Raw genomic sequence first — 27,561 nt, 5'->3', positions numbered from 1 at the left:
CATCCTTTTTGCTGTGCTCCTGTAAACTCTCTCTCTTGTCAACGGCAATTACCCAGGTGCTCTTCAGCAACTCTTCTCTAGGAGTCTGATCCTCTCTGACAGTCTTCACGTAACTATTAAAAGCACTACACCTGCAGCAACAAGTGGTTTCCCCTTCATTCCCTTTATCCCACGGTGACCACATGAACCAACAGCGTAGAAACTGAACTTTAATATGAAAAAATGCATCTGGTAGTTTTTGTGGTGATGAACAGCACAACACCTAAGAAGAGGTTTTATGAATCACACTGTTGAGTTAGTAACTATTCTATGGTGCCTAAAGTGACACTCAAATATGAGGTACCATTATGAATCTAAACATGCATAAGTAAAGTGTGTGTAAGCCTGACGTATTGCCATTTCATATCTGAAACGTACGAAGTCCTGTGCATGTTTATAATGTCATAAACAAAAGACATAGCATTCAGAAGAACAAAGCCCCAGACAGTAATGATAAATGGTTTACCAAGGAGTTTCCCCTGGAACAGTGTCTGATTCCATCCTTCTTGCCAGGTCACACCAAAAACTGCAAATAATCACTCACAGTTCTCCTCACATGTACTTTGTATCACATAAAGCATTGCCCTCCAGATACGTGTTGCATTATTTGAAAATAGTATGTTAGCCTCAATTTCTTTCAAGTCAACAAAACAAACATGGCAATTGTGTCTTGATGCAATTCCTTGAAAAAATACCACTTAGATAATGGACACTGATTAATAAACATTAAAATGACGTTTTATTTAGTACACATTTCACACAGATTAAAAATCCAGTCTCTCATATGTCCTCGTAAGAAGGCTGTTGACTCATTCAGGAGAGCTGGCAGATCATGAGATGTCCTTCCCAAATGCCAACAGCTCTTTTAACTGCCAGACTGCCAAGTGATTCGCTACCACTGTGCCAGGTACATGTCTTCTTAATACCAGTCGATAAATTCACTGTAAGTCATTTTGTAAAGGAAAAAGAACAAAGTCCTCTACACTAAATGGAACCATTCTTAAACAATGGGACTTTAAAGAATCATCTGTGTTTAAATTGTCAGTACAAATGTTTGTTGTCTGACAAACTGCTATCCATTTGGAATCAAAGAAGGCACTGTAGATTAAATAGAAAGTAGGGCACAATCATCACCGAACGTTATGACAAGGACAAATGTAAAAAGTAACTTTCAGAGCTGGGAAATTCCAACTTTTTAGTTGGAAGCAGTTAAGTCCCAAAAGTATTGGATGGTACATTAGGATCACATATGCTTTGGGAACCCTGCAAAAGGAGGACGAGCGTGGTGCTGCAGTGCTCCCTGACAGACAGGAAATCTCAATTAATTTCCCTTCCACATCCAAGATAGCCCGCATGACCTACGCAGGCATCAGATTGCCTTGCACCTCAGTACAGCAGTAGTAGCTAGATTTGCCTATCTCATATGACTTGTAAAAATTATAATGTTCTGAGACACAATCATAAGATTATCACATGAACAAAATTAATCCACGGTTCTTCTATTACCCTTGAGTTCATAAAACACTTTATTCTTTACTCCTACAGCCATTACACTAAAATGAACACAAGTTAAAACAGCATCTTGTTGGCCATCTTATCTTCACTTTCAGCAGTATGACATATCAACAAATTAATGCTCAGTGTGATATTAACAAGGTGAAGATGCAGGCAGAATACCAGAATAGGAAGAAAGAAACACCTGAGAGATAGAAAAAGCCCACAAAACATAAGCAAGGAAACCATGGGAAGAAAAGAAGCTCTTAATCAACAAGTCAGAACCTCAAAAAGGAAAAGCAAATTACCGAATTCATGTCTCCAGCTCTCCACATTTGTTTTTCAGAACAAAACCACGCACGTATACTCCCCTGGAACTCTGACATAAATGTTAGCAGCATTACTGATCCAATTCAAAATGTCTAGTTCCTTTGTGTAATACTCACTTGTAAACTATTCAAAAGGCATTTATAACCTCACTATTAAAGAATCTAATTTATATTTTGATTCTATAATCAATATTTCTGAGTATTAATATTTTCCCTGAGAACTCACCTTAACCTTCCTCCAGTTAGTTATATGTTAAATGCGTATTCTGCCTCCCAAATATAACGTACATGCCCATCAGTTGGGCTCAGTAAAGCTTTTTATATTTTGTAACTAGCCCTTCTGAGCAAGCTGGTTGCTGTTTGACTTTTTAGTAGCTTGCTAAAAAACCGAGCAGAAATAATTCAGAGTTGCAAGCAGTTTCCAAAATTCTTGAGCTGAAAGCACCTCACACTGGGCAGCTCTTTTGAGAACCTATTCAACAGCCGATTATAGGCAAGGCAGAGAGAATCCTTGTTTGCTAGATCTGAAGTAAGCATTACTTTTGCCTTAGGATAAAAATACGGGATTAAGTGCAGTATTATTTGTTTGGTAACCCCTTAGTTTGCAAAGAGCTTTGTGCCATCTAGGAGGGCAGAGTGTTAATATGTTCAGGCATTCTGGGCTCTCTTTTATGTCTATGTATTCCCATTAATTCACCAAAAGTTTTCAGAATTTGAAAGCACTATGAGACTCTTCTGTTAGCAGCACTTCTCAAGGAATGCTTTGGCCCCAAGTATAAGAGTACACTATTCATAAAACACAGTTGCAGCATGCTTTCTTTCATCTTCCCTTGGGTTAATCAATTCTAACTGATTAATCAATAGCTGTGCTTCTTACAGTAATTCTCCAGGTGCATGAGTGGCAACATGCCTAGAAATTGCTCTTTCATATTTGTGAAGAATATGTGTAATTTATACCCTTTAGAGAAGGGTCAAAACCTATTTGAAGTATTCTCTCCAAGCATTAGCAGGGCAAAGCTCTCAAAACTAAAATTTCCCTGAAAGAGAACAGATGATCTAACAATGATTTTGAATTTTTGCAAAAGGAAGGATTCAAACTTTAAGTGCCGGGGTGCAGCACAGCTTTGATAGTAACAGTTCCTTGAGCCACTCTGTTAACTCTGATGATAGGTTCATTGGGTTTTTTACAGCCTATGGGCCATAACAGCCAAACCAAATAACCTGTTGTTAATCGAACCCAGCAAAGTTTCCTCTTGAAAGACAAAAGCAAAAGAATAAATTCTCTGAATCGCACTCTAAAAAGGAAAAGTAGACGTCTGTGTTGGCCACTAGATGAGATGTTGCTGCTGCTGTTCCTCCCAGTGATAAAACAGAGAGAACAGAGGGAAATTTCAGTAATAGTGACTTAGGGCTTATTCTCAATAACGGCCCAAGGTATGTAGTCATTGTCTTGTTTTCTCCTTGCTGACTTATATAAAGTGGAATGGAAAGAGGACATGCAGCTTCCGATTCTACTGCCAGTAAGCATGAAGGAGAAGGTGTGGCAACATACTTTATGCACACATACAGAAGAAGCAGCTTGGCACACCGTGGCAACCCTGGGAGAACAGAAATAATACTAGGATTTTCTGGTGTGGCAGGTAATCGAAAAAAATGATAAATAATACTGTGATTTAATAGGAAGAGGTTTTCTGGGAAGAACAGGAGGAGATGCTTGAACAAATGGGCTAATCTAACATAGGTTAGATTAATAGTGTGGGGAGAGGAAAATGAACATCTAAATGTACCTTTCTCTCTTTTAATTCACTCATCTACACAGTTCTGCTCCTGGAATTTCTCTTGATTCTTTCCTGATCTGGTCCTCTATAAAGTAGCCAAAGAGCTCTGCAGAAACCTTTTTCTCTCATCCTGTTGCACATGCTTGTTTTAATCCATATTCTTATCTTCCAATAACTTTTTCAATACTGTTATGCACTAGCAAAAACTGATATTGAGTGACAACAACCAGACGGGAAGTGATTAAGCCCCTAGAAAGGTGAAAAAAAATGCTAACATACTGATTTTTTTTAAGTACATTTTATTTAAGGGAGTGAAGTCAGGAGCACCTTGCTGAACTGACATTAGTTGACCAGTCACATCCTCATCAATCCACAAATTTAAAGAAAGTTTCAAGAAAATTCAAGTAACTACACAGACTTTAAGGAATATATAAGATTTCAGCTTTAAGACAGAGTGCTGCTCAGGGAATTCTGCCAGACCTGGTGTTCGTTTATATCGTGCTATATTTTCATCAGAGACAATATGTGAAATCCTGATATTTATAAATAATTCTCCATAAGTTTACCTATCTGATATTCAAACACTGCTATCAGGTAAATGCATGGTCAGGACAGTGCTGTGTGTGTTTAGAAAGTCCTAAGTTGTCTCAAAGTCTGAAGGTTATCTTTTTCTCCTCTCTCTCATTTAGTCTCACATTCAAATGGTTTTGCAGTTTTTCACTTTTATGTGAAGGCTCTTGTCTGTTCAAATGGACTCTTTAATTAAAATGCTGAGCAGTACTGTAAGTCACCTCCCAGCTACTGCAACTTCTGATACCCTTATCTTATCCTTCCATTCAAATTAAAACAGTGTGTTAGGGTGGGATAAAGCATCATGTACTGAATGCAGTTCTGATGGTGCCTTAAGAGGCGTTTTCATACTGTATTTGAGAGTGATGTCCTGTCTAAGAATGGTGTTTGACACCTTGGTAAAAAGCCACCAGGGAAAAGCCATTAAGCACTTAACATTATCTCTTCCCCTCCAACTCAATGACCTCTGAAAAAATGTTTTTCATACATAGAACTATAGCAGAAATAGGCTGAAGTTCAACACAAGGAAAAAAGCAGCAGGAGTGGGAGACGCTATCTATACACAGCTTGACTTTTGCTCCAGAGATTTTAGAGATATTATCTCTCTCCAAGATGAAGGAGGTTTTTTGCCAATGCACCAGAGAGCGACCTGCAGCAGCTGGCACCATACAGGCTTGTGCTGCAGGGTGGAGAGGCAGAGGTGAGGAAATGAGCTGGGATAGGAACATTTAAATTGTTGCAACTACAGTGGCAGAGCTCTTGAGTCACTGCCTAGCAGCAGAATAAGAAGGAGGAGTGGGAGAAGTTCCCAGGGGACTACAGATCTTGGCCCCACAGAAGGAGCAAGCCAGACTGAAGAAGGGTACATTTTAATACCCTTGCTATCATCAGAGCTCAGTAGCTTTCCAATGCCTTTTAGGAATAAAATTGTAATAAAAAAGTCCTTTATAAAAATTAACTTATTCAGCTTCTCAGAATGTGAGAATGTCTGTGAAGGGTATAAAGAAGGAAGTGTTCTTAGTCCTTTGGACAATCTGAGCAAAGGCAGCGTTCTGCAGAGCTGGGGGTCTACAGCTCACTGCATCTCAGAGCCTCTCTGGAACAGGTAGCCAGGGTCAGGGCTCGGCCTTTGTGCAGACAAGAGCAGAAGCTGGAAACCTGCAGCATGAATTAAGCTGCATTCTCTGTAACAGCACCTGAGTTCCCGAGCTGCAAGTTGATCTTTCCATTAGCTCCCTCTTGAATAAAATTTAAATTTTTTTGTTTTCGTGCTTAAAATTCTACATAATTATTTCCCTTTCCCCCGTGCTCTCTCCCCTGACAGCACTGAATCAATTCTCTTGAGAGAGCATTTGGTGTACTGTGAGTCATCCTCAGTATACATTTTTTGATTGATACACTTGCCTTTTCCCTTAGATGACCCTATGCTTTTTTTGTAACATTATCACCTTTGTCTGATCCAGATAGCTCATTCACTGCGTTTAAGCTTTCTCAAAAGCCCATAATTGTTTTTATAGGCAATAGAAGGAAATTATCTGCAGATTTTTTACTGTATCTACATCAAGTGAAATAATAATGTAAAAACTTTGCTATTGCCTTTCTCTTTCCCTTTATTTTATAACTTGCTTGTTCCATTACATCTATAGCTAAACTGTAGTCTTTGATAGGAATGGTTGGACTCAATGATCCAGTGAGTCTCTTCCAACCTGGTGATTCTATGATTCTATGATTTTAGGTATTGAAGGAGCAGTCAGCACACTTTTGGGTGACAAAACGTAACCAGTACAAACAACTTCAACATTCCAGGTAACTGATGAGTTTACATCCTGAGCAATCTGATCTAGCTGAAGATGTCCCTGTTCACTGCAGAGGGGTTGCACTAGATGACCTTCGTGGTCCCTTCTAATCCAAACCATTCTAGAATTCTATGATTCTATGATTACAAACATCAATGTACAGCCAGAAGATATAAAATAAGAGAATAAAATACTTTACAATCATATTTATGCATGCATTCCTATTAAGGTAGTTCAAGACTATCATTCACGGTGATGAACGAAAGCCTCTCTATATATGCTGTATTGGTTATAAAAATGTCATTTTGGGAGTTCATGAAATGGTCAAGAAAGCATATACAAAAGCTTACAAAAGTCAAATCTGTAAACATCTGTTCAGCAGTTCAAGAGAATGAATTCTTAGCAGCACTCCTGAATGTTGTTCATTACAGCGAATCTCTTACCGGATCGAGGTTCTTAAAAAGAAGAATGTCCTTGCATGCCTCCTGCAATCTGTTTCTTTGATCATCTGTTTTAGGGTGAATAATCTGAGAGATATAATAGAAAAACATTTAAGTGGCTATCATATAGTAGCACTCATTAGCTGAAGGACTGAGCTAATTCAGCTAAGCATTTTACACAATATTTTGGCCATGCTTTGTAACACTTTCAGTTCAGAACCTTCAAGGTTTGAATAAACACTCAATGATAACATCACAGCAATGATAACACCATAGTATCAGCAAATGAAGCACTGCTGTATTTAAGATAACAAGATCTTTACATTTGTAGAACCCAGTTCATTTCTGCAAGCCATTCTGGATACTTTTATCTCAACTATTTCTTCATATACCCTATTACTCCCTAATCATATTTGAGACATGCATGTTTTATAAAAAGCACCACTGTTACATTTAGCCATGTGCTATGACTGCTTCCCAAAGAATATTTGGTGAAATATTATCTGTTTTAAGTTTATATAGGAAGTCTCACAAAGTAAACAACAGCCTTGACACTCTGCCAGTGAAGGAGAGATTTACTACATTACCGGTGTCTGGTTAATGCCAGTATCAATCAAGTTGTTCATTCAACTCATATGCTTAAAAAAGTATTTCAAAACTGTAATACTATAGGATAACCTTTTTGACAGCTTTACAAAGCAGAAATTAGGTTGAATACAAACATTTAAACTTGTCTTAAAAATTATACTTACATTATTCCACATTAAAAGCTCAGTAAATGCCTTTAAAAGGGTGACATAAGTAAAAGAAACTATAGAGTTCATTAGGTATTTCACTGCACATCTGAAAATCTTAGTGATTTTTAATTTACCTTTTTTGATAAATATATTGAATATTGATAAAACTACTGAAAGATTATGAGGACATCAAATAAGTACTTTGAGGAGCACGCACTCTCGAGGCAAATATAATTGCACAAAAATGTTTCCTTAACAGACTAAGTATCAAAGGTGTGGTAATTTAGAATAATGCTCCTATGTGAGTGACTGTTACAGAGGATTTTTTAATGTTCCTTTAATATAAAAAATCCAGAGTTTATTAAAATACATTTTAATAAGGATGATTTTGGAAAGGAATAGTGATGCTGGTTACATTTTTCTCCCTAAAGTTAATGCCTGAGAACAGAAAAAAAAAAGTATTTGACTCAAAACATTAAATACCCTAGATTCTGTGTCATCCTCTTCCTCATCAGGATTGTAAGTTTCTGCACACACTGAAATAGAAAAAAAGTATAATTTAATTCAAAGTACAATAATGTTTCACAAGATTTACAGGACAGAAAATGCATTGTGTGTCATGGTAATAATATGCAGTAACATAACACACTCAAAGAATCACAGCAAGTACTGCTGACAGGGTCCATAGTAGGTCATCTCCAAACTGCTGATGAAATGAAGCTCCACTTTTACCATTTTTCATAAGTTTTCTGCGTTTTAAGACCTCTAATATACTTATAAATTTTTCACCTAACCTGCTCTAAGTGATCTGACCATACTATCAGACTTTTTTTTCCCCTGATGTCTAAACTAATAATAGTTAGAATTCAAGCTATCCATACTGGACGCAGAGATCACATCATTTCCTTCATCTGTTTAAATTCGAGGTGGTTTGAGGGGTAGGTGCAGGTTTTTTGCTTGGTTAGTTAATTTTAGGTTAGTGGTTTGCTTATGGGTGGTGGTTGGGTTTTCTTTTCATATTTGGCAAGGTTTCTCTCCTACCTATCTTTTACTTTTAAGGGTAAATAATTCTCGTTCTTCAATTTTTTCCCCACAAGTCACATTTTCCAGCTCTCTTACTATCCTCACTGTCGTTCTCTAAACTCCCTCCAATTACCTCTATCTTTACTTAAGTATGATGCTCAAAACTGGATGCAGTATTTGAGCTGAGCAGAGTATTGAGCACAACAGGTGAAGTACTTCCATATGTTTTGCAGGCTATGTATCTTTTTCACCCATCCGTATCTTTTTCACAACAGCTTGATTATTTTATTCATGGAATGTTCATGACTTACATATCACTTTCAAGATCGACTGCTGTTATAACCAGCTGTCCCATGTCCTCTGTATGGCTATTCTGCCCAAGTGTAGTACCATGCACTTACACCTATTAAGTATTACCTTATTCCCCAAGCCATTTCTCCAATGCATCAAGGTCATTTTCAATCCTAATCCTGTTCTCTGGCATTCTTCCAGTCTCAATTTTGTGATGACTGCAAATTTAATAAGCATAACTTCTCATAGATAATCCAGATTACTACCCCAAAAAACAGAATAGTGTCCAAAATAAACTCTTGTGGAATATGTACACAGCAGTGAAACAGCAGTAGCCTATCAAATCAGTTTTCCCGCAATATCCCATGAAATTTATACTAAGACACCGCTTGATGTTCCCTCACTTGTTTATAGGGGAGTCTTGTGAGACAGCATTCAGAAGTTTCTTAAAGTGAAAATGTAGAACATCTGTTCGTTTCCTTTTAGTCATAAATTTTAATCTCTTCTTATAGGGTATTATATAGTTCCAGCAAAGGCAGGTTGATTGCTGTTGGTTTCTTTCCTCCAGGTACAAAAAATATTTGTCTGTAATATCTCTAGAACAAAACCGACCTGTAAATCTGTGACAGGCCTGTTCCCTCCATAGCTCCCCCACCTTTTTAAGGATCAAGTTTTCTATTTTTTTGTTTTTTCCATACTCATTTTTCTTCTTCAGATTCTCAGTGGTAATTGCTATCAGGGTGGAGACTGATTTAGCCAGTTCTCCCGGTTTCCAAGTATAGTGTGTCAGGCACAGCTAACCTGGGAACACGTAACACATTATGTGCTCCCTGATTTGTCCTTTCTTTATTCTAGGCTGCATGTTTTTTCTTGTACAGAGTCTTTTCTTATTCACATATTTTTGGCCTTGGTTGCTTTGATTATTTTTTTTCTCTACATCTTTTGCTATCCTTTTGCACTTGTTTTGAATAATTGAAACTCAGTTTAATTTTCTACATGGTTCCTCCAGCTTGATATAAATAAGGTGCTTATACTTCAGACAGATTTATTTTACTATGCTTTTTGTCCTTGTCCTGTGCTGTCTCAATTTGCATTTTTACTCTTTTTAGTATGAGGAGCAAACAATTTCTTTAACTTCTTTTCTCCAGACTCCTTTCCAAAGAGATTACGCCCATCGTTCTCTCATATCCCCTTGAAACCTGTTATTCTGATTCTTTTACTCAACCTCTTTCCCTTCCTGTAAGCTTTATCTTCCCAGGTTATTTCTCACTCAAGCTGCCTTTTCTCTCTCTATTCCTGAACAGTTTCTCCCCTGGAGCTGGTATCAAATAGCATAGTTCCCCTTTGATTGCTTTTCCCACCATCCCATAATCTGGTCATAAGTGCAAAACATGTTGGGTACTTGGTATTCTCTTTTGTTGGTTTTCAACAGATGACGGATTAGTTAAATCTCCCATCATTACCATCCTCTCTACTCTGCTAATAAAAATCCTCATCTACCTGATCTCTTTGGTGGGCTGTGCAATGCCTGCGTAACGATGGAGCCCATGAGCTTTCCCACTTTTTATAATGACACATGGACCATCAGTATGTCCAACTCCCTCTACAGCTGGGTCACAGCACAAGTGTCTGAACTCAATACAAAACAGAATCGGCCTTTTTCTTCTCCCTGTCCTCCCACTGGAGCTTTGCTACGCTATTTCAGTCACACTGTCACTCATGCATTAAGATGTTGAGTCCTCTTGTTTAGAATCATAGAATCACCAGGTTGGAAAGAACCCACTTGATCATCGAGTCCAACCATTCCTATCAATCACTAAACCATGTCCCTCAGCACCTCATCTACCTGTCCTTTAAACACCTCCAGGGAAGGTGACTCAACTGCCTCCCTGGGCAGCCTGTTCCAGTGCCCAACAACCCTTTCTGTGAAAAATTTTTTCCTCATGTCAAGCCTGAACCTCCCCTGGTGAAGCTTGACGCCATTCCCTCTTGTCCTGTCCCTTATTCTCCTATTTCCTACATGCAAACAATTTCTAAAGTATTGTCCAGGTAGACCCATTAAACTCCCTATCCCTCCATCCAATTAAGATGATTTTATTGCAAAGGGTATTACTGCACACATTATGCAGAGTCCCAAAGGAAGTCTCGTTCCTCCACTGTATCAGGCACCCAGCAAACGCTAAAACGTCAACTTTATAAAAGTTGGCATCTTCAAAAACTTAAAAGAAACTTGACACAAGTCCCTCTGGAACTGAGTGAAATATTCCTACCAAGTTTACTAGGAACAGGATTTGGTCCCAAATAATTACAAATGCCCACAAAAGGAAGTCTGAAATCTGTTGAACGAGTATAATATATTTTACCTCTATATAAACAGAGCATTCCTACCAACTGTTTTATGATACCAGAGTTATTTCAATCTTGTCTGAAATAAACTTCAGGGGATTTTATTTAAATAGCAACAATAATAACATGCCAAGTAAGCACCATAACCCTTCTTCATGTAAATCACTAATTTGCTTCAGGCTAATATCAGTGTCTGTGCCTCACAGCACATATGGGTACATGGGAGTCAACAAACCCGCATCACAGTACAGTTGCTGATGGGTGTAGAGGTGGTCTCAATCTGAGGAGCAGTGACATCCTCATCTTACTTCCAATAAAACCTCTACATGGAAAAAACATTATAAAAAAGAGGAATTTAATTTAATAGCTGTGATATCCTTACCACAATCAACAGGTCTCAGGGACCCTAGCTGAATATTTAACAGTCTCCCAGACCACACAAAAGAAACTGAATTTAGCCTCTTCCGTGCCCACCCTGAACTGACTTTCAGTGCATTTCGCATAGACTGAAGCAGGATCAGTCCAGAAAGATAGTATGTTCCCGAGGTCTTCCCTCATCTGGAGTCTCTTCTCTAGCGTCACTCTTCTCCGCTAGCTCATTTCAGTCAGTCTCATTAACTATTATCAGCAGGTACCTTCATTAAATATTTTTTCTTTATGACTGATTATGGGCGATATATTAATGACTGCAGTTTCTCCTGGCTACTGTTGATCTGTCCAATTTTTTAAATAGTTTATTCTTATCATCTGTGATGAGAAACTTACTCTTCTGCTTACACTACTGTACTTATTTTGCCTTGGTGTATCTTTTTGCCATAACCACAGATGGCTGCATCTTGCAGTTGGGTATCAACTTAAATACTATACCAATGCTGTGGCTCTGTGTTTTAAATATGGAATTTCATTTCCTTCATTGCTTATTTTGGTAGTCTGTCTTACTGACTTAAGAGTCTAATAACATACTAACTTTTGAGTGCACAGCACTAGATAACTCATGGAAAGACCCGATACATTTTATTTCTGTATTTGAAATATGACTTCTGACATTACTACTGTCCACTGAATTTCATTACATGAACACTGGTGGTTTGGAACATAAGATCATGAGATCCCATGATCTAAAACTATGTAAGATGCCTCTTTCGTAGAGATCCACATCTGCAGATGTCATCTGGATTCCAGTTACAGTCATTGGAGAGAAACCAGCACATTTACATAGTGATTCACCTGACCTGTATTATATGTCCCAATTAAGATGAGATTAATTTAAAATGTGACTAATTATCTGGTCCCTAATTGATCCTATCCCTCTTGAGATGAGTCCTGTTAGTTATAACAAGCTGCAAGACTGGTTTCCCCACTTCTCCATTTCTTGGAAAACAAATAAATTCATCTTCTGATGACAGGTTGCCCATGCAATGGCAAACCTTCTTTATTTTTCATTTATTCCAGGGAGACAGTCTGTGGTCCCCATGTCTCTTGTCTAAGGCTTGACTGGCATTATAGACATTAATTCCTCTGAACCATTCCACTGCTGGTGGCTCCAATACTCATGGTGTTCAGTATTTTATTTTTCTTCCTCTTTAGTTCATTCCACACTTCTGACGGCGCACACTATATGGTGAGTTTATCACACTCAAATGCCCTGCCACGTTTTGCTGCATGTCACTGCTGAATGCAATACACACTTCATTACTCAAGAAGCAGTCCTAATACCATTCTTAAGGACCTATTTAATATGCATAATTACAGCATTTTATAAAGGTGATAAAAACACTGTACATATTTCTCCATTTTGCTGAGCTCAATCAAGTGAAATAATTTTTATTTAGCTTTTCCAACCAAGAGTTATAATCCCTCAAGACGGACACAAACACAAACAAGCCCAAATACATTAATGCAAAGTATTTGTAGGAAAAATCTGAACTGTCAAAAGGCAGTGCATTATTAAAATACACATGTGCTGAAAACTGTACACAACTCTAGATGGATTGCTTTGTCAGGAAGAAGAGATAAGCTTTTTTATTTTCCAACTCATCACTCCAAGTAAAGTATATTTCCTGTTTTTCAGCCAGTAAATATGTTTTCTATTCAAACCCAGAAATAGTCACTTCAGCCGTGAATGAATTCTAAAATAGAAATTAACTTAGTAACTGTAAGAGCTCAAAATGTGTTAGTCGTGTTCTACCTACTCCCTTAATGTATCAGGAAACAAGCTATCAATAATGAAGTGAATGAAAATTCAGATATAATCATAAAATAATGTATTATATTCAACACATGGCAGGAAAAACAATCGATACGTGCATAGCCTTTGCAAAGCACAGAATGCCCAAGTCATAAAGCACATTAAAATAATTGTACAAGAATAAGAGAGCTGTGGAAGTATTTCTTCATCATGTGCAAGCCAAATCAAGACTACTGTTTTGCCAGCATTGACTATCATGTAGCTACACCAGTATGCCATACATCCCTACAAACATCCTAACCACGACAGCAATGCCCATCCCCTCACACAGCAAGAATGTCACTTTCCTGGTTTAGTCGTACAAAAGTTGCTAAGGTGACTTAATGGCAGTATGAGGCTTTTTTTTCCCATTTTGTCAGGACATACTTCTCTCCCATCTACTAAACACAGATTAGAAACATGGTGCACAGAGACTCTTCGTGCAGCAGGTGGTTGTTGCAAACTAGACTGCAAATGCTACCGGACCTCCAAAATTTCTGACATGGAAACCCCTGTTTTAACATCTCATCAGTTCCTACCACTGCAGGAGGAAGTAGCAAGAGAGTCCTGCCCCCCAAACTCCAAATGCCATTGGTAGTTTTTATTTAAACAAAAGCAACACTGTGTGATGGTAGCAATGAGAAATAACTGGTCATGGTCTTTGATGCTCACAGCTACCAAGTGCCATATTACTTCTAGACCTGGTTTTGACTGGATCACATGGAAGATGAGATTGAAGAGCTGTAAGTAAACATAAGTACTGGAGAACAACCCAGAGAAAGGAGATCAACTTTCTCCTCTATCTGAGCACATGCTGAGATGAGATAAAATTTATCTGGTTCCACATATGATATAATAAAGCAAATACCAACTGGCGCTGCTGCTGAGATCCACCATTTGTGCAAAAGCCTGAAAGTACTGCAAGGAGTTAAAGTTACTTTAAATAGAAGCTAATTTGGAATGAAGCATGATCGCTGGGCTATCAGTTCCCATGATACTGTCAAAAAGAAGGCATCTGTGAAATGCCTACGCCTGATAGGGTCACCAAACCGAAACTTCATCACAGCATAATTAGGTGAATTAATAAACAGCATGCCTGATACCTTGCAATTCTGTGTTATTATTATATTAGATATAGAACATTTACATCACATATGCTATCCAAAGGGGAATAAACCTATGCATGCTTAGAAGAAAGGTCTGGCAAAGACACAGACATAAATATTCTTGAGATTTCCTCACATGCAACAAACCAAAAATTGAAGAATTTCCCCTCAAATCTACCAGATTTATGGGGTAATGACTTTTCAGTGGTCCACTACCTAACACAAATCACTAAGTGCTCAGGACACCATTCTAAAAAACCAAAGCTGGATAAAATCCAGGCAGCTCATTTCCTCTTAATTATCAGGAAGGTGGCTTTCAGTTCATTAAGCAGGGACTGACTGAATTAAGAGTCTTGGGAGCACTGCCAAGACAGTCTGTTTCAAGATCGGCCCCTCATGAAGGACAGTTATCTGCTCTTGCTTTAGCATACAGACTGAAATTCTGCAAAGACTGCCCAGTGGTCATGAACACAAACCAAACACTGAGTTTGTGCTCAGCTATACAGCCCAAAGGCAAAACCTTTTACAGGACTGGAAGACCCTGCTCAGCCTGCACTACATGCTTGTGAGAAATCAAACACTCACACAATCAACTTGTCTACAGTATTTTCTCTTGTCCATCTGCTACCAGTGTTATTTCTAATTAGTCACACTTCAAGATATTTCCTCCAGCACTTCTAAATAACATGAATTGCCTAATATAAAATGTGGCATCTTGAATAAGGTCTATGCCAACAGTGAGTCATAGAACCTCCCAAGGATTCAAAAGTCCACATCGGGTTTATTCATATTTCACCAATCCTCACACCAAAGCTGGAATTTCATCAAGACTGTACAAAACACTATGGAAACACATTTGGCCCACACAAGAAGTTTTTTTGATAATTTTATCTCAGTTGAGTTATTCATATGTAGCCACTACTGAGCAAGTTCCTTAACATTATTTGGTGCGTAACGGTGAAAATTACAATGTGTTAGACCACAGTACCTTCCTGTACTCCTAGCACACTCACTGGGTCAAAGATGCACACTCTTCCCTAAAATCATAGAAATTTTAATCACTGAATAGGCACATCCATAGAAACAGAATGTTTGAACTTTATCACAAGTAGCTGATAAGACTTGCCTGTTCTTAAATACAGAAGCAGAAAGGGACTTTAACAGAATTTCCCTAAGGACTTACATAGTACTTAGTCCTCTTTTCAGTTCTATTTCAGTTCTTTCTGTAACCACAGAAACATTAAAATTGGAAAAAGACCTCTAAGATCATCAAGTCCAACCATGATCCCAACACCCCACTGTGCCTAATAAACCATGTCCACAAGTGCCACATTTACATGTTTTTTTAACATTTCCAGGGATGGTGACTCCATCACTTCCCTGGGTAGCCTGTTCCAATGCTTGACAACCCTTTTGGTGAAGTAATTTTTACTAATATCCAATCTAAACCTCCCCTGGCACAACCTGAGGCCATTTCCTTTCATCATATTGCCTGTAACCTGGGAGAAGAGACCAACACCCACCTGACCACAACCTTTCAGGTAGTTGTAGAGAGAGCAATAAGCCTCAGCCTCCTTTTCTCCAGGCTAAACAACCCCAATCCCCTCAGCCTCTCCTCATAAGAGTTGTTTTCCAGACCCTTCACCAGCTTTGTTGCCCTTCTCTGGACGTGCTCCAGCAACTCCATGTCCTACTTGTACTGAGAGGCCCAGAACTGAATACAGTGTTTGATGTAATAAACAACTGTGTAATTTGTCAAGATGGAGCTAAAAAAAACAAACAAGGTTTCTGGCCAATGGTAGGAGACAGTTTTGCTTGGCTTCTCAGGAACTGCTTGACTTCATCTGTCTGACTAGTAAAAACCTGCACGAACACACATTACAGTGTCCAGAACACTGTAGGTAGTTATTAAACAATAAAATCATTATAAAAGTGACATCCACTTCCAGTAGAAGAATTTGCCATTATACACCATGTACTGTGCTACTACACCACGCACTGGGCTACTTACTCTATCAGCTTTCCCAATATAGCATAACATATAGAAATACACTGTACTCTGATGTTGACTTGTGTAACCTTCTGTTCCCATTCTCATACATGTCCAACCAGTTCACAATGCTACAGTGTGCTATTTGGGACATATCTGAAATATGTATAAATATTTGACAAAGTCTGAGCAGATGCAGAGCTCTTTGCATACATTTCAACTTTATATTTGCTAATACTACAGGATAAAAACAGAACTGCATCCAGCTCTTCTCTTAGTACTTCATAGCCATCAACTACAGGGTTTTTTTCTTATTGAAAATTCAGCATCAGGAAGATCTCAGAAAGTGTAGATTATTTTCCCACCATAGAACTCACCCCTAACACAGAAAGTGAGCAAATATAATTTGCGGCTATTGAGAAAACATATTCTGAAAATGGCAACCTAATAGTTTTGCTCACTTTTTGTTTTGTTTTGTTTCTGCTTTACACAGATTGAATATTATTTTACATCAAAATATTTTTCAGGATTCTAAATCTATTTCAAATACTAAACAGCTTTGAAATCTGATTTGCTACAAACATTTTAAAAATTGAACCTGCAGCTGTTCATCTCCAGAGCCTGAATCCTGATATCTACATATTTGCATTTTTAAACTCGTATCATGGTAGTACAGTTTAAGGAAACCATGTATAGTCCAGTAAATCACAACAGCAGCTTGTTTTCACCCAAAATGAAGTATCTCTCCAGTCTGACAGTGTTTGTAATTTATACTGTACCTTATGTCAGTTTTCATATAACAGAGGAAAAAATGATAGAATAGTTGCTGTTGATTTTTACTAAACTGTGTAATCTTCAACAAGAAACTATTTAGATGAGTTCTAACACATTTGAAGACACAATAAAGTGGTTAATAGCATACTTAGCAATTTCTTGAAAAACTATCGTAGCCAGCTTTTTCAAACTTGATAGCAGTACTACATATACTGAATACCTGAAAGAGGAAACAAAAAGAGACACTCAAAAGAATCTATTACCCGTTAATCATTTTATCTCTCCTTTGGTTTGTCCACTCATGTCTTGCCCTCAATCTTGCAAAATATCTAAAAAAGAGGCATTAGTTTTGTTTTTTAAATGAAATATGTGTATTTGGGGCTTAATTAATAAAAAGAATTATTTTAATGATAGTTTAAATACAAAACGTGAATTTACAAACCTAGCAGAGTAAACCATGAAACTATTAATACAACAGAACAATAAGAACAAAAAAATAGAAAATGAGAGAGAAATACAAGTACAGAGAAATACCAGAAAAGGGAGTATTCAAATTCTGGATTTATGAGAAACCATTGCAGTCAAGAGGTAAGAATCGGTCAGCCATAGGAAAGGGTGGGTAGAAAGAACTAGTAATTATTTGCAAAACAAGAAAATACTAAAATCATAGAAGTAAGTCTATTGGGTTTGTGTGGCAAGGTTTTGGTAGCGGAGGGGCTGCAGGAGTGGCATCTGTGAGAAGTTGCCAGAAGCTTCCCCCATGCCTGACAGAGCCAACGTCAGTGGGCTCCAAGATGGACCTGCCACTGGCCAAGGCTGAGCCCATCAGCAATAGTGGTAGCACCTCTGTAAGAACATGTTTAAGAAGGAGGGAAAATTGCTGCTTGACAGCAGCTGGAGAGAGAAGTGGAAATACGTGAGAGAAACAACTCTGCAGACACCAAGCTCCGTGAAGAAGGAGGAGGAGGAGGAGGTGCTCCAGGTGCCAGAGCAGAGATTCCCCTGCAGCCCATGGTGAAGACCACGGTGAGGCAGGCTGTGCCCCTGCAGCCCATGGAGGTCTCTGGTGGAGCAAATAGTTGCAGCCAGGGGAGGACCCCATGCTGGAACGGGTGAATGCCCACAGAAGGATGTGGCCCTGTGGGAAGCTCATGCTGGAGCATGCTCCTGGCAGGACCTGTGGACTTGTGGAAAGAGGGTCCCACACTAGAGCAGGTTTGCTGGCAGGATTTATGACCCTGTGGGGGACCCAATCTGGAGCAGCTTGTGAAGAACTGCAGCCCGTGGGAATTACTCCCATTGGAGAAGTTTGTGGAGGACTGTCTCCCACAGGAGGGACCCCATGCTGAAGCAGGGAAGGGCACGAGAAAAAAGATGCAGCAGAGACAATATGTGATGTACTGACCATGACCTCCCTTTCCCACCCCCCTGCACCACTCAATGGGAGGAGGTAGAGAAATCAGTAGTAAAGTTAAGCCTGGGAATAAGAGAAGGGTGGGGGCAAGGTGTTTTAAGAGTTGTTGCAATTTCTCATCCCTATTTTTATTTGATTGGTAATAAATTAAACTCATTTCCCCAAGTCATGTTGGTTTTGCCTGAGATAGTATTTGCTATGTGATCTCCCTGTCCTTATCTCAACCCGCAAACCTTTCATTGTGTTTTCTCTCCTGCCGGTCATTTGAGGAGGGGAAGTGATAGAATGGCTTGGTGGGTACCTGGCACCCAGTCAGAGCCAACCCACCACAATAAGTTAAGTAAGGACATACAGAAGAGGAAGAAGTGAAAAAAACCCAACTGTTCTTCAAGGCATTCTAACGTACTGGAGAAGGAGGAGGAGTGCCTAGGCTGTGTAAAGGAGCACTTAGAAAAGTAGAGTAGAACGAAAAAAAAAAGCATAAGACACACAACTCAGGAGGGCAAAATGAACCGCAGAACTTGGGTCTGCCAGCAGGTCACCAGGTAAAACAGCCAAGCACCATCCTGGTTTAATGGGACTAGGGTGAGGAAAGGAGAGGGACTAGTGTTACCGATCTGCAGAGTGACAAAAATAAAACAAAAAGAAGGCAGTTATTTTATGGAACTGCATATTTATGGCTATTTTATATGCTGGTGTTTCAAAGACTAACACAAAGAGGAAGGATGTATTAAGGGAAAGAAAAAGGTTAGGAGTGACACACAAAGAAAATAATCACTGATGAAAGGATATGTAAAGATTTAAAAGGATTTAAGAACACATAGATTAAGGGCAGACAAGAGAAGGTGACCTCCAAGCCAAAGACTCACGCAAAGAGTACCTTTAGGGGGGTTAGGGACAAAGTCAAAACTATTGGCTCTGACAAGGCTGTCTCAGTGTCCTGCCAGTGGACTGAACCGATTTGACCAAAACAAGGTGAAAAACCTGCCAATAACAATATGATCAATCATCCAGAAAAGTAAGGAAGGTACAGATAGTATTAAAGCTAGAATACTCCTAGAAGCCTTTGGAATGCCATCTAATTAAGCCATAACTACAGGAGTTCCACAGAGACACATGTCAAAACCAGGATTTCCATATACAGGGTAGACTTTGTTTGGGCAGCTAAGGAAGTACAAAATTCAGTCGCAACAGGCTTCACAAAAACCCCTGCATCCATATGAGAGTCAGAATAGCAAACTGAAGACAGGCACCTAAAAAAGACACAGAATCATCCTTTTAAAAGAATGGTTGCCATAGCAAATTTACTTTTGCTTTTCAGGAAGGAAGGAAGGAAGCTTAAACCTATGCTTCTCTGTTTTCCAGAAAAGTGCCCTACATACTACATTTCAAAACACTGTAATAGGATGCTCTCATTCCTCCTGGGTCTGGGCTGTTAAGCAAAATGAAATGCAGTAATAAGCTAAAGGAGCATATATCTTGGAATTTTAGCATGCTGATTTTAGATATGTTGGCTTTGGCTGAACAGGTAAGTCAAGCTCACATAATCCTCTATATAAGAAATATGATAAACCAAATTTACTGAACAGGTTCCAGATAAAACAGGAAGGCAGGTAGACAAAAAACATTACGGAAAATATTTCTGCCAAGTTTTGAAAAGGTTGATTTTGAACATCTGGTTTCTCAACAATTCCAGAAAATCCATCTAAGATTTTTTTTGCTGACAGGAATTTTTTTTTAGATAGGCAAAGGAAGTTTAGAAGACAAATCATAACTATGAAATAATATATGCTGTTTCACTTTTTCATTATCAAAATATAAACTGCTGTTATGAAATAATATTGGTACTACATACTAAGGTAAGAAAGTAAGCACACATCATAGCAACCACTACAAGCTCACCTACATATGTAATGGCGCAGATAACTATACCAAGCCAAAAGATTGACTACAAATTACTATCCATCCAAGAACTGGGTCTGTAATCATCCTGATAATACCAATTACCACATTTATATTCCCTAATAATACAAGTTGTCCATAACAGTGTGACATTCAGAACAAGAAAGAAGGCATCGAGGTCTCACAGGACTAGTTAATCTTTTTCTAAAAGAAAAAATAACATCAAACCTCCACTGATTCAGCTAATGAGCAGCCACTACTTGGAACTAATATTTCTCAGAAAGTCCTTAGCCAAAAGTAAAGGCAGACAGTGCACTTTGATGACTAAAAAATCACATCTTTACTCCCAGCTTTCTAAACACCCTCCACCCCTCCCACACATACATGTTTGGTACCATTATGAACAAAACACTACTGTATTCAAGAGATTAAGTGAGTGAACATACACACTGATATGAACCTGGCTTTTTCCTGCATACTGAAAAACTAGTTTTATTTTTTTCTATTTATGGATCTTGCAGATTTCCACAGTGCTCAGTTTCTTTCTCTCTCATTTTCCAATATTATAAGATGATGCAGAAAGGTTGGATGAGGAACCATCAACACATGTAGGACTCTTCAAGTTGTATTACTCTCTATGCTGCTCACCATGACTTCATTTTCTCAGTACTGACATAAAATCACATAGCAATTGAAGAGAAGCTAGCTAAAGATGAACGCAAGAAAATTGACATAATGTATGCAGGAGAAGATCATTGAACTTCTGGCAATAGGACCTCAAACAGCCTCATACTGTCAAGACAGTTGTTTTGGACTTCCCAGTCTACTCCATAAGCAAATTGCTGTGACGACAAAAGCACATTCATCCACCTGCAGCTGACCAAGAAAGAGTGTGCTCTTTCCACTTGATGAAAAAAGGATCAGAGTGATCCATGCATGAATGGCCTCCAAACTTCTGCAACACATCTCTAATTATTAAATCACATCATCTTGGAAAAATCTGACTACATTGACACAAATACTTCACTGCTGTATTCCAGTCCCTGTTACGGTATTCTCTATTTTCTATACAGTTCCTTGTTTTACACAAACCTCAACTCATTTTCTCTTGTACTGATACACAGGAATTCCCCTAGAACCGGCTCTTGTGCCCCCTTGCACAACCATGACCTTATGCTGTTTCAGCAGAGAAGTAAACTGTCAGACAATAGAAGAAAGCTTCTGAGAGCGAACACATCAAGTTTCTCAGCAGCTGAATCCACATCAGAAAACCACAGCATGCAAAGAGCAGAATAAAAGTAAGTTTGCCATTGTGAAAACTAATCATAAAATTCATGCTTTCAACTCAGCTTCTTCTCGGTCAGTTATGTATGCAAAAAATATACATAAACAATATTTATTCCTCAATGGAGTAAAGATTTTTGTTTCTGTTTTTGCTTCATGAGATGAGAAATAACAACATATGCCTACTCTGTAAACCAAAAATAAAGATCCTTACCTGAGCCAGACACATGTCATAGAATCATAGAATCCCTAGGATGGAAAAGACCTTTGAGATCAAGTCTCAAGTACCTGTCTACTACTAAATCACATCCCTATGTACTTCATCTACCCATCTTTTAAATACCTCCAGGGATGGTGGAGGTATTTAAATCACCTCCCTGGGCAGCCTGTTCCAGTATTTGATAACCTCTTCAGTGAAGTTTTTCCAAATGTCCAATCTGAACATCTCCAGGCACAGCTTGAGGCCATTCCCTCTTGTCCTATCACCTGTCACTTGGGAGAGGAGATCCAGCACCCACCTCTCTACAACCTCCTTTCAGGTTGTTGTAGACAGGTGTAAAGTATCCTCTCAGCCTCCTTTTCTCCAGGCTGAACAACCTCACTTCCCTCAGCAGCTCCTCATAAGACTTGCTCTCCACCCCCTTCACCAGCTTCGTTGGCCTTCTCTGGACACGCTCCAAGACCTCAATATCTTTCTTGTAGTGAGGGACCAAGAACTGAACACAGGAGCGGTCTCACCAGTGCAGAGTACAGGGGCAGAATCACTTCCCTGGTCCTGGCCACGCCATTTCTGATACAAGCCAAGATGCCGTTGGCCCTCTTAGCCACCTGGGCACACTGCTGGCTCACGTTCATTCGCTGCCAACCAATACGCCCAGGTCCTTGTCTGCCAGGCAGCTTTCCAGCCACTCTTTCCCAAGCCTGTAGTGCTGCACAGGGTTATTGTGTCCCAAGTGCAGGACTCTTCACTTGGTCTTGTTAAACCTCATCCCATTGGCCTCAGCCCATCAGTCCAGCCTGTCCAGATCCCTTTGGAGAGTCTCCCTGCCCTCCAGCAGATCCACACTTCCTCCCAGCTTAGTGTCATCTACAAACTTACTAAGTTAATTCCCTTGTCCAGGTAATTGATAAAAATATTGAACAGAACTAGATCAATCACTGAGCCCTGGGGACACCACCTGTGCCCAGCCTCCAACTGGATTTAGCTCTATTTACCCCTACTCTTTGGGCCCAGCCATCCAGCTGGTTTTTAACCCAGCAGAGGGTGCGCCTGTCCAGGCCAATGGGAGCCAGTTTCTCAAGAAGCATGCTGTGAGAAACTGCGTCAAATGCTTTACTGAAGGCCAAATACACCACATCCACTGCCTTTCCCTCATCCATTAAGCGGGTCACCTTGTTATAGAAGGGGATCAAGTTAGTTTGGCAAGACCTGCCTCTCATGAACCCATACTGACTGGGCCTGATCACCCAGTTCTCTTGCATGTGCTGTATGATAGCACTCAGGACCACCTGTTCCCTGACTTTTCTCGGCACTAAGGTCAGACTGACAGGCCTGTAATTTCCTGGATCTTCCCTCCAAACCTTCTTGTAGATGGGCACAACATCAGCCAGCCTCCAGTCCAGTAGAACTTCTCCAGTCAGCCAGGACCACTAGAAGATGATAGAAAGGGGTATGGCCAGCACATCCGCCAGCTCCCTCAATACCCTTGGGCGGATCCCATCCGTTCCCATAGACTTAGAATCGTAGTATCACCAGGTTGGAAGAGACCCACCGGATCATCAAGTCCAACCATTCCCACCAATCTCTAAACCATGGCCCTCAGTACCTCATCCACCCGTGCCTTAAACACCTCCAGGGATGATGACTCAACCACCTCCCTGGGCAGACCGTTCCATTGCCTAATGACCCTTTCACTGAAGAATTTTTTCCTTATGTCGAGCCCGAACCTCCCCTGGCGGAGCTTGAGGTCATTCCCTCTTGTCCTGTCCCCTGTCACCTGGGAGAAGAGGCCAGCACCCTCCTCTCCACAACCTTCTTTCAGGTAGTTGTAGAGAGCAATAACGTCTCCCCTCAGCCTCCTCTTCTCCAGGCTAAACAACCCCAGCTCTCTCAGCCGTTCCTCATAAGACCTGTTCTCCAGCCCCTTCACCAGCTTTGTTGCTCTTCTCTGGACTCGCTCCAGAGCCTCAACATCCTCCTTGTGGTGAGGGGCCCAGAACTGAACACAGGATTCGAGGAGCGGTCTCACCAGTGCCGAGTACAGAGGGAGAATAACCTCCCTGGACCTGCTGGTCACGCCGTTTCTGATACAAACCAAGATGCCATTGGCCTTCTTGGCCACCTGGGCACACTGCTGGCTCATGTTCAGTCGGCTGTCAACCAACACCCCCAGGTCCTTCTCCCCCTGGCAGCTTTCCAGCCAGGCTTCTCCCAGTCTGTAGCACTGCATAGGGTTGTTGTGCCCCAAGTGCAGGACCCGGCACTTGGCCTTGTTAAACCTCATCCCATTGGTCTCAGCCCAGTGGTCCAGCCTGTTCAGATCCCTTTGCAGAGCCTCCCTACCCTCCAGCAGATCGACACTTCCACCCAGCTTAGTGTCATCTGCAAACTTGCTAAGGGAGCAAGACTTGTTACTGTCTAATTGAAATTCCTGATACTTAGTGACCAATCAAAATCAATAATCTAGGAAATTGTTTATCCCAGGCAATCACTTTTCAGAACAGGTCTTGGAATTACAGCACAAGTTAAACAAAAAGTGCAGGGAATTCAGAATTTAGATTTCAGGCTTACAGTCATTTTCTCCTGGGAAAGGAAGTACCTATAGATGTGCTTCAGCAACAACTCTGTTAAAAATCAAAGGAGAATAAATGAACCCTTAGGGTAAGACAGAGTGGCATCTAGCTTCTTCAGCTGAAACAGTCATTTGTAACAGAATGTTATTTCAGAGATAAAACTTAGAGGGAATAGTCAAGGCCACAGCTGAAGGAACCCCAAGGAAATTTTATTTCCTTATAAACGTCCTGGGTTTAAGCTGAAGTGCTAAAAACCTGCTTGATTTAATCCGTATACAGTTCCCTTGACACATCCAGAAATTTCAGGTTTAATGATTAAATAATCATTTCATGTTAAAGTTACCAAGATAGCAGCACAGCTGGGAGATAACAAAAATATTCCAGTTGAATGAACCAGACCATTTGCTGACTGAGGTACCTGCAGCTGATATATTACTCTAATTCAAAAGAAAGACAAAACAATAAAAAACAATAAAAATTAAAAGCTACAAGCGTTAAAAATAAGAATTGCCAGGCTTAGAATACTGTAACAAATTAATTAGAAGGTACTACATTTAGTGTAATGACTTACAAATCAATATGTTTTTTCACACTCTCAGGAGCCTTCCTATGTGCCAAGCTGTAAACCCAAGGTAAGGTTATTAATGCTTATGATTAATTGAGGCTCTCAAAGGTGCAAAGCACACACATCAGTGTGTAGATCATTTAAGTCTGGTAAACATTTTTCATCTTACGCTACCCTGAGAAGAGGTGCATGCATCCAAACATCCCTTGTCCTCAACCTCAGCCCTGAAACACCACAGGCTGGGCAAACCCTGCCTGGGGAGCTGCTCCCCTCAAATGGCCCTGGGGGTCTGGGTGGGCAGCTGCTGACCATGAGCCAGCAGTGCTCTGGCAGCAAGGAGGAGCAACCATCTCCTGGCTGTACGAACTGGAGAAGGGATCATCCCTTTGTACTCTACACTCATTAGAGCGCATCTTGACTACTGGGTCCACTTCCAGGGGCCTCCAATATAGGAAAGACATCGATAAACTGGAACAAGCTCAGGAAAAGATCAGCAGGATGGTCCTGCAAGCAGAGGCTGAGGGAGCTAAGCTTGTTCATCGGGAAGAAGAGACAGTTGTCGGGGACCTGACAGCAGCCTGGCAGTGGCTACTGGGAGGCCTCTCAGGCTCTGCAAACTGGTGCATGGTGGGAAGATGACAGACAAAGCCGTGAGCTGAAACACAAGAGTCTCAGTCTGGATATAAGGAATTTCGTTATGAGGACAGTCAGGTGGTGGAGCAGGTTCCCAGGGGGGTTATCATAGAATCATAGAATGACTTGAGTTGGAAGGGACCATAAAGATCATCTAGTTTCAACCCCCTGCCATGGGGAGGGACACCTCCCACTAGATCAGGCTGCTCAAAGCCCAATTCAACCTGGCCCGAAACACTTCCACAACTTCCCTGGGCAACCTGTTCCAGTGCCTCACCACCCTCATTGTGAAGAAATTCCTCCTAATGTCTAGTCTAAATCTGCCCCTCTCCAGTTTATGGCCATTCCCCCTCATCCTGTCACCACAAGCCTTTGCAAAAAGTCCCTCCTCAGCTTTCCTGTAGGCCCCTTAAGGTACTGGAAGGTCGCTATAACATCTCCTTGAAGCCTTCTCTTCTCCAGGCTGAACAACCCCCAACTCTCTCAGCCTGTCCTCATATGGAAGGTGCTCCAGCCCTCGGATCATCTTCGTAGCCCTCCTCTGGACCTGTTCCAACAGTTCCATATCCTTCTTATGCTGAGGATTCCAGAACTGGACACAATACTCCAGGTGGGGTCTCACAAGAGAGGAATAGAGGGGCAGAATCACCTCCCTCGACCTGCTGGCCACGCTTCTTTTGATGCAGCCCAGGAGACAGTTTGCCTTCTGGGCTGCCAGCAAACATTGCTGGCTCATGTCAAGCTTGCTATAAAATAGAATGAATGCTGGTCTCTTTTAATTTGTTGTGGACATTGAGTCATAAACACCAATAATGTGTCTAGGGGGACAATCAATACTCTTTTTGTCTTCTTTGCACTTGGCAATCTGCAGTTCCTGCAGTCTTCACCAGCGTTCTGAAAGTAGATGCTACTTGTGTTAAGCATTTGGAAATATTTCTTCTTTGCATATTTTGATGGTCATTCTTCTGTATTTCCCATTATTTCTCCATATTAGTGATTTCTCTGTGCATCTGGTTCTCAAGATAAGCATTTGAAAGCAGAATTTTCTATTATCACAGGTTATAAAGTTAACTTGAGCAGTTGTTGTCCAGAACAATAAATTCTAGTTTATGCTAACCATGAATCCTTTTGGTCAGCTGCTTAGTGTCATTGTCTCCTGTGACAAGTGGCTTGCAGAGCTTTTTGTGAAACTTAACATTGGATTTTACTTCCAGCTCTGACTGTGTTGTAGTTTTCTGTGATAAATCTCAGGTCACTGCTTCAGGTTCTGCAACATTTCTCTTGTGACAGAGACAGGCTAAGATCTGCAAGGAAACGTCTGCAATTTTTCCACCCATCTTTAAGAACAGTGACATCAGATGTCTCCTTTATGCAGTTACGAAAGAAAAGCCTTGGGCTGTCCTATGGCACTTTCTAAAGTGGTTCTGTAGCTGCTCTTTTTGATAACCATTCAGATACCCTTTGCCAGGTAATTAATGCACCAAGGGAACTATTTGGAACTATAGATAATGTGAATATGCTTCTGGACACATAGTAAGAATGATAATTTCCCCATGACCAGATTATTCTGGATCTTAGCATAATTCAGGCTGAAACGGATCTTGGGAGGACTCTAGTCCAACCTCCAGCTCAAGGCAGGCCGGCTCTTAAATCAGACCAGGTTGCTGAGGACTGGTTCATGAAAATATCCAATATCTAAGGACTGATGAGGGGATTAAGACACGGACTTCAACCTGATGGATCGAAGACCCTTTATTGAGTTAGCTGTTTCTTTATATACCCTTTTGGGTTACATAACAGGCTGTCCACGAGGCTATCTACAGTGTATTATTGGCTAAAGATAGCTGTCCATAAGGCTATTACTAACAAATTATTGGCTAAACAACTGCGCATGTTAAAAAAAACAAGTTACAGTAAAATTAACTATGTTGATACTTTTCTTCTTTTGTTTTTCTCTCAGTTGGTACTTCTTCCCACTGAACTAGGTCTTGTTTATCTCTCGGCCGTCTGTTTCAAGGTCGATGTCAACA

The 27,561-nt window shown here is 40.2% G+C and overlaps 1 protein-coding gene across 1 annotated transcript in view; it reads right to left on the bottom strand.

Moving 5' to 3' along the window:
* The window catches only part of PRKAR2B (protein kinase cAMP-dependent type II regulatory subunit beta), a 91,779-nt gene that overhangs the window by 11,970 nt on the left and 52,248 nt on the right, over nucleotides 1–27,561 (bottom strand). Inside the window, exons 3-4 of the mRNA XM_069883539.1 lie at nucleotides 7,667–7,719; nucleotides 6,450–6,533 (exon numbers count right to left, since the gene is read on the bottom strand). Coding sequence (XP_069739640.1) covers nucleotides 6,450–6,533; nucleotides 7,667–7,719 — 137 coding nt within the window. The remainder of the gene's footprint in view (nucleotides 1–6,449; nucleotides 6,534–7,666; nucleotides 7,720–27,561) is intronic.

This window comes from Phaenicophaeus curvirostris, chromosome 1, assembly GCF_032191515.1.
Source record: "Phaenicophaeus curvirostris isolate KB17595 chromosome 1, BPBGC_Pcur_1.0, whole genome shotgun sequence".
Taxonomy (NCBI): Eukaryota; Metazoa; Chordata; class Aves; order Cuculiformes; family Cuculidae; genus Phaenicophaeus; species Phaenicophaeus curvirostris.
The sequence above is the reverse complement of the archived record's forward strand: the minus strand, read 5'-3'. Positions and strand labels throughout refer to the sequence as shown.